The 7,802-nt window shown below is 41.6% G+C and overlaps 1 protein-coding gene across 6 annotated transcripts in view; it reads right to left on the reverse strand.

Annotated features, from left to right (window-relative positions):
* Positions 1–1,770: 1,770 nt before the first annotated feature.
* iffo1a (intermediate filament family orphan 1a) overlaps positions 1,771–7,802 on the reverse strand; it is a 28,024-nt gene continuing 21,992 nt past the window's right edge. For 5 of the 6 annotated variants that reach the window (XM_084032571.1, XM_084032574.1, XM_084032572.1 and 2 more), the window contains 2 exons: positions 6,035–6,165; positions 1,771–3,804 (listed from right to left, as the gene is read on the reverse strand). In XM_084032571.1, coding sequence (XP_083888697.1) covers positions 3,657–3,804; positions 6,035–6,165 — 279 coding nt within the window. In that variant the 3' untranslated portion in view covers positions 1,771–3,656. Of the gene's footprint in view, positions 3,805–4,296; positions 4,426–6,034; positions 6,166–7,802 lie in introns of those variants that run through there. The other variant, XM_084032575.1, reaches the window with a different exon arrangement.

The following is a 7,802-nucleotide window of genomic DNA, read 5'->3' on the forward strand; positions in this document are numbered from 1 at the left end:
CGCTCAAGAGCCATTTAGTGCACGCACAGAGGAGAGGGAGGTATGTATCACCTCGTCTAACATCAGAGCAGAACATAGTTCAGTATGGAAATGCGGTGGTGTTTTCCTTTAAATGCATTGGTTTCTATGGTGGAACTGCATATCAGCCTCTAGTGTGCTCTCTGCTGCCATAGTCCATTGAGGTCAATTCAGTGGTCAGTTGGTGTAACTGCAAGTAAATTTCCTCTGAATCCAAGATGGCCGATAAGCAGCCACCCCTGCCGGCCACTGCTGGCATTTCCTGTCAATCCTTCTATACTAGAAGAGCCCCAGTGGTAAGAAAAATATGATGATATACAGTAACATCTAGGGAAGGATATTATCTGTTTGGAATATGAAATTTTTATGTCCAATATGTAGAAAATTACGATTAACCATGTGTCCAATGAAGTGGACATCATGCATCACCCAGTATATTTTTTAACACAAGTCATATAATTGCTTCACTGTTTCTTGTGACTGTTTTGGTTATAAGTCAGTGTATAATTGTTATATTTATAAGCTATTCATTTAAAATATACATTTTTGTGCAGATTAGCTGTAGTTTGAGTTACTATAATAATTATTTTATCTTATTTTGTAGACTTCAAACGCAGCAAAGAATAAGGCAGCCAACAGAATAGTCCAGGAAATTCCGTCCAGCTCCAGTGATGAGTGTAGTGACAACAGTGATGATGAGTGTAGTGACAACAGTGATGATGAGTGGCTGCCAGAGAAGAACAGAGACATAGGAGCTGAGGATGATGGAGATACAGACAGTCAGGATGCAGAAAGTGAGGATGATGAGGGGCAGGATGCAAATGAGGGGCAGGATGCAGAGGATGGTCAGCATGATCAGGGAGCTGTGGAAGATGGGCACATGGTACCTGACTATACTCAAGCCCGAAAAAATATCTGGAAAGTCCAAGACAATGACTTTGATGGAGACTTGCCTCCTTTTCTAGGAGAGTGGAAACTGAATGTGGAGGGAAGAGATCCCATAGATTTCTTCAGACATCTGTTTCCAGCAGATCTCATTGATGATATAGTGCACAACACCAACTTGTATGCTCTCCAGAAAGGGAAAGAAAATCTGGCAGTGACAGGAGGATGCTTTGCGAACTTTCATACAGCCTAGGTGTGATGAACATAGAAGTGTTCGGAGATGCAGGGACTGAAATATCAGTTTGTGTTAATGTATTGTCATGCTAATATAAGGGCTTGGTAATACTGTCCTTCCTTATAGAACTGTGGAGACTCACAGTAATGTTTCTCCTGTTGGGGATGGTTTGACACATTTAGGTGTAAGATTCACGGCTATGAGTGTCATTGGTTTTCTTATTCAGGCCTAAACATTGCGCCTATACAATGTTGAAATTTCCCAAAAAATGTTGAAATGTTTTTCAAAGCATAAAAAGAAACAAGGGTTTGTATATTCATAATAGAACACAAGTTAATTAATTTTTACAGTAAGTTCACAATGTTTTATGTTGAGTGCTCAGGCGTATGTAGTCCACTGGATTGGACATGTCTGTAACTTTATGAAAAAATCATATTTTTGGAAAGAAAAAAGTTGAACATTTTTTTCATGTCCTGAGAAGAATAAAAACACTTCAGAAAAAAATCTTGACCAAGGCTTTCATAATTCAGGCATCAGAGGGTTAAATATGATAGGATGTAATTCTAAAGTAGCTGAAACAGTAAGAGACATGTTCTAGTCGAGTAAACAGACTCACAACAGAGGTTCCTTCGATCTCTTTTATTCTGTGCAACATTTCATTTAGCATTAATAAATGGATCATACAGCTTTGTGACAGAAAAGAAAACATTAAAGACCTAAACTTGTTTTACACCAAGTGAATCAGATTAAACCGTCCAATATCTGCAGAAACAGCCACCGTAGTTCAGCTTCAATCCGGTTGTTGCAGCCTTCATCTGACTTCTCAGTTTCACGAGGTCTTTAACTCATTTTCCTTCCTTTCACACTTGTTTTATATCTGTTTTCTGCTCTTTACATTCTGATAATATAGACGTTAACATTTGAGTGAAAGCAGCATCTGTACAGTTACATGAGCTTATATTGTACACTTGCAGTTGCTTTGCTTCTCCTGAAATTAAAGGAATACTTTTACAGTAGTAATCCGTTTCTTCTGTGAAAACTGTAGTTTGGTTTTGATGAGAAGAAAAACTACAGGACTAAAAACCAAGTGTTCCTTTCATGGATCTGTTTCGTGTGGTGAACATAGCAGACAGTCATTTCATGAAACATGTTTGAGAGGTGAACTGTGACACATTCATGTCAAGAAATCAGGGTTTTTTAAACACACTTCATAACCTGCTGCAGGCGTACTGATAGAGCACAAAGACGGCTAAAACTAAACGTTAAATGGTTATTGATTTCCACTTAATTTCCATCAAAACAACATGAGGCGTTCAGCATTATTCACAGCCCTATTATGTACATCAGATACAGTATTTAGCATTTACAAATTGTACTTTCAAAATACATTTTCACTTTTGTAAAATAAAATGCCCTTGAAGTTCTTTCCCTTATTTCTGCAGTAGATGTGTATGAAATGCATCGTATGGGACATTAAGAGTAATTATTTCAGATTTTCCATTAGTATTGATGGTAACATGGAGGTTGGCTTGTAATTCATGGCGTATAAATATGACACCTTCCCTTTACATTGAAAGACAAAAATCCACCTCAGAAGAGATTATTCAAATCTCCAGAATCATATCGGGGTTGTTTCAGTTCTGGGAAGAACAATTTATCGACTGAAAGAAAATCAATCAGTGCTAAAACCCTGAACTTCACAGGTTCCACTTTTTGAAACCTGTTTGTTTTAGTCTTCTATTAGTCGTGAACTGAATCTGATCTTATGGATTTTTGTTGAGTTGAGCAGTATGATCTACTGGATTGTCTGCAACGCATTTACACCAGATTTCCATCTCATTGCAGACGAAGGTGTCACATTTCTCAAACATCGGTTATCAGTTTAAGGCAAGTTGGGTCTTGAACTTTTTATTAAATAGTTGGCTGACTGTCAGTAAAATCCCACATAATGGCAATCAAACCTATTTGAAATATTTACAGCTGGTGCATACGACAGGATTCAAACTATTCATACACATTATCATTCTTAAGCGTTTGTGTTCAAACACATTTCTTTGTGCGTTATAGAAACTGTGCAAATAATCAGCTGCTGCACCAAACGACATGGTCAGTGTGTTAAACATCACCAACAACAGGATCAATGGAGGATTTAATCCGGGCCATTTTGTTCCATTTGACCTTCGCTGGGATGCTGTTACAGCTCCTAACCACAGGAGGGCAGCGGTTAAACAGCAAGTGATGAATTATTGCCTTGGTTATTAAATGAAGCTCAAGTTTTCCTATGGTTTTACTAATTAAGCTTTGCAAGCCAATTCTGGTTTTGTGTAACAAACAGAGTTAAACCCACCTTTCTGCAGACAGGTTGGCATCCAGTGAAACGGACCATACATCATCACACTGGCTGCCTTCAGAGAAACTTAAAGACATAAAATAAAAAGACATATGTTAAAATAGTTTCAACTTTAAGTCAACAGGAAACCCCAGAGCCAGTGGAGGAAGAGAAGAGCGTTGGAGGGTGTTAGGGTTTCCTCCAGGCCAGCGGAGGGATGGCGGCGTTGGCGTTGCACTGAGAGTCGCTGAGGTCATACTCAGCAGAGAGCGCTGGCTTTTTCTTCTCCTCGCTGTCGGAGTCGTCCCCTGACAGTGTGATGAGTGAAGGGGACTTCCTGGAGAGGGAGGGAGAAAATTATATTTTGATTATAAATAGAGCTTAACCCTGGGTCACTGTCTGCTGCTCTAATACATTTTAATACATTTATTTGTAAAGCACTTTTCATAAAGTAATCTCAAAGTGCTACAGAAACCGGAAACAAAATAAACAAAAGACTAAGAGAAAAATCAGACACGTTAAAATCAGCAGTAGATAAAACAGCTAGAGGAGGAGATTAAAGTGCAGAGAGAGAATAACATCTAGGAAAGGAAAGCCTGTCTGAACAAAGAAGTTTTAAGCCCTTTTTTAAAGGTGACCACAGACTGGGATTGTCGTAGGTGTTCAGGGAGGGAGTTCCAGATGTGGAGGGCAGTGGAGCAGAAGGCTCGGTCTCCCATGGTGCGAGTCGTGTGGGGGAATGATGGAGAAGGTTGGTACTTTGGGACCGGAGGTTACAGGTGGATGAGTGAGGGGTAAGGAGGTCTTTGAGGTATGCGGTGTTTGCGGCTTTTCATCAGAGTTCGGGCAGCACAGTTCTGAAGGAATTGAAGTTTCTGAAGGTGTTTGTTGGGAATACGGATGAGCAGGCTGTTACAGTAATCAAGCCTGGAGGAGATTAGGGCGTGGACGAGTTTTTCTGCATCAGAGAAAGTGAGGAATGTGCAGAGTTTAGAAATGTTCTTGATGTGGAAAAAGCAGGTTTTGTACAGATGTTTGATGTGGTTTACAAAGGCAAGTTGTGGGTCCAGCTTCACACCGAGGTTGGTAACTGAGGTAGAGAGGGGGATGTCTTGACCAGAGAAGGAGATGGTGGCTATGGGTGATGACTGGACCTGATGAGGGGTGACAATTTGTATGGCTTTGGTTTTGGAACTGTTCAGCTGGAGGAAGTTGTGACTCATCCACGCCCTAATCTCCTAATGTTCCTTCTACATTCAACCTGAACGTTTCTCGGTGGTTTATGACTGAGTTAATGCCTCTCATGTATTATTACATTCACGCCATCCTGTTTTTCTTTCAAGATAAATCATTCAGTAACTCTTGCTAGCTTTTGATGGTATCACAGGATGATTAAAAGAGCTCAGGGGAATTTAAAATGGCATGATATGATGAAAAGCTTTGTTTGGATTGAAGTTTTCAATGATACCTGACACTGTTACACATTGTGTAAAGAAATTAAGCTTTGTGACTCAAAATGTAATACAAGAGGCACAACATGCAGCTAACCTTGAACCCATTATATACATATATATAGTGTTGGTAGCTTGAAGTGTGCCGACCAGTTACTCTTTGCAGGTCTGGAGGAAGAATACTTTCGGACGGAGAGGAGAAAAATATCTACAGTGTAAAGATCTTTCAATGCAAATCTAAAAGTGAGTGCTGTATTCGGACAGACTTGAAAACAATACTACTAGTAAAACTGTATTTCTCATGGATTTTATGTACACATCTGTTTTTAAAAGTGCAACACACACTCCCAGACCAGTTTATTAGGTACACCTATAGCTAAAACAACAGTCCTGCAATTAAAACCTGGTCATATTTATTTACATTTTCATTTAAACGAATAATGAAAATAAATAATACAGCCACAGAGCTGTTAGAAAGGTGCAGAATCAAAGTATCACTTCTCATGAAAAAAATATTTTGATTGTGAATGAATCATTTAAAAAAATGTTGTCAGTCCATATATGAATGTTTAGTTTACCTCTGTGTAGATGTGTGACGTGTGGCTGCGGCTTCTAGCAAGGCTTGTGAGCCAATAGAATAACGACGTTGGTATCACATGGTCTCTCTGCGTAGTCAGGGTTCAAGAATCTTTGGGGTTGCCAGTTGTGGTAAAAAGGGAAAATGGCTGAGTTTGACGTTATATGAATTTTGAAACACCACCACACAAATTAACCCAAATGTATAGCTACATGTTGCAAAATGAATTCATACCACGAAAGATTCATCACTTGACAGGACTGAGTCTGTCTGAGTGTCACACCACTCAACCATGAAAACAAAGGTTGTGCAACGAACTGGCAACCCATTGAGGGCGCATGCACTTCAAGCAACAGCTGTTGTGAAGTGAATGCGATGGAAGAGGGGAGTGCGAGTGCGACATCTAGTGGCTGGATGGTAGCAATGTTGTCAACAGCACCTTTAACCTTGAGATGTGTTTCTGTCATCAACACCCAGGCTTTCTCTCACGTATGTACTGCCTCAGTGTTCCACAACCATGGATTTTCTGTGTGCGTTACCTGTCTCCGCTCTGAGTGATGAGTCTCCTGCAGGTCTCCATCTGAACGTCCAGCCCTCTTTTCATCGAACACATCTCCATGTACTCGTGAAGGTGACGGTTCATGTCGCTCTTGGCTGTCGCCAGTTCCAGCTGACCGAGGCAGAAAACACAAGTCCATTAACCCTACGGACATTCCATCCATCCATCGTCAACAGCTTATCCTGTATTCAGGGTCACGGGGGGGTCATTCTATCACATGTAGAGACAAACAGGTAACCAGTCTATCACAGGGCTGACATGTAGACAGACAGATAACCAGTCTATCACAGGGCTGACATGTAGACAGACAGATAACCAGTCTATCACAGGGCTGACATGTAGACAGACAGATAACCAGTCTATCACAGGGCTGACATGTAGACAGACAGATAACCAGTCTATCACAGGGCTGACATGTAGACAGACAGGTAACCAGTCTATCACAGGGCTGACATGTAGACAGACAGGTAACCAGTCTATCACAGGGAGACATGTAGACAGACAGGTAACCAGTCTATCACAGGGCTGACATGTATAGACAGACAGGTAACCAGTCTATCACAGGGCTGACATGTAGAGACAGACAGGTAACCAGTCTATCACAGGACTGACATGTAGAGACAGACAGGTAACCAGTCTATCACAGGGCTGACATGTAGAGACAGACAGGTAACCAGTCTATCACAGGACTGACATGTAGAGACAGACAGGTAACCAGTCTATCACAGGGCTGACATGTAGAGACAGACAGGTAACCAGTCTATCACAGGACTGACATGTAGAGACAGACAGGTAACCAGTCTATCACAGGGCTGACATGTAGAGAAAGACAGGTAACCAGTCTATCACAGGGCTGACATGTAGAGACAGACAGGTAACCAGTCTATCACAGGGCTGACATGTAGAGACAGACAGGTAACCAGTCTATCACAGGGCTGACATGTAGAGACAGACAGGTAACCAGTCTATCACAGGGCTGACATGTAGAGACAGACAGGTAACCAGTCTATCACAGGGCTGACATGTAGACAGACAGATAACCAGTCTATCACAGGGCTGACATGTAGACAGACAGGTAACCAGTCTATCACAGGGCTGACATGTAGACAGACAGGTAACCAGTCTATCACAGGGAGACATGTAGACAGACAGGTAACCAGTCTATCACAGGGCTGATATGTATAGACAGACAGGTAACCAGTCTATCACAGGGCTGACATGTAGAGACAGACAGGTAACCAGTCTATCACAGGACTGACATGTAGAGACAGACAGGTAACCAGTCTATCACAGGGCTGACATGTAGAGACAGACAGGTAACCAGTCTATCACAGGACTGACATGTAGAGACAGACAGGTAACCAGTCTATCACAGGGCTGACATGTAGAGACAGACAGGTAACCAGTCTATCACAGGACTGACATGTAGAGACAGACAGGTAACCAGTCTATCACAGGGCTGACATGTAGAGACAGACAGGTAACCAGTCTATCACAGGGCTGACATGTAGAGACAGACAGGTAACCAGTCTATCACAGGGCTGACATGTAGACAGACAGGTAACCAGTCTATCACAGGGCTGACATGTAGAGACAGACAGGTAACCAGTCTATCACAGGGCTGACATGTAGAGAGACAGGTAACCAGTCTATCACAGGGAGAAATGTAGAGACAGACAGGTAACCAGTCTATCTGACATGTAGAGACGATGAACATGTGTGTGTGTAACATGAGGAACATGATGCAG

Source organism: Eutrigla gurnardus (assembly GCF_963514095.1).
Source record: "Eutrigla gurnardus genome assembly, chromosome: 17".
NCBI lineage: Eukaryota > Metazoa > Chordata > Actinopteri > Perciformes > Triglidae > Eutrigla > Eutrigla gurnardus.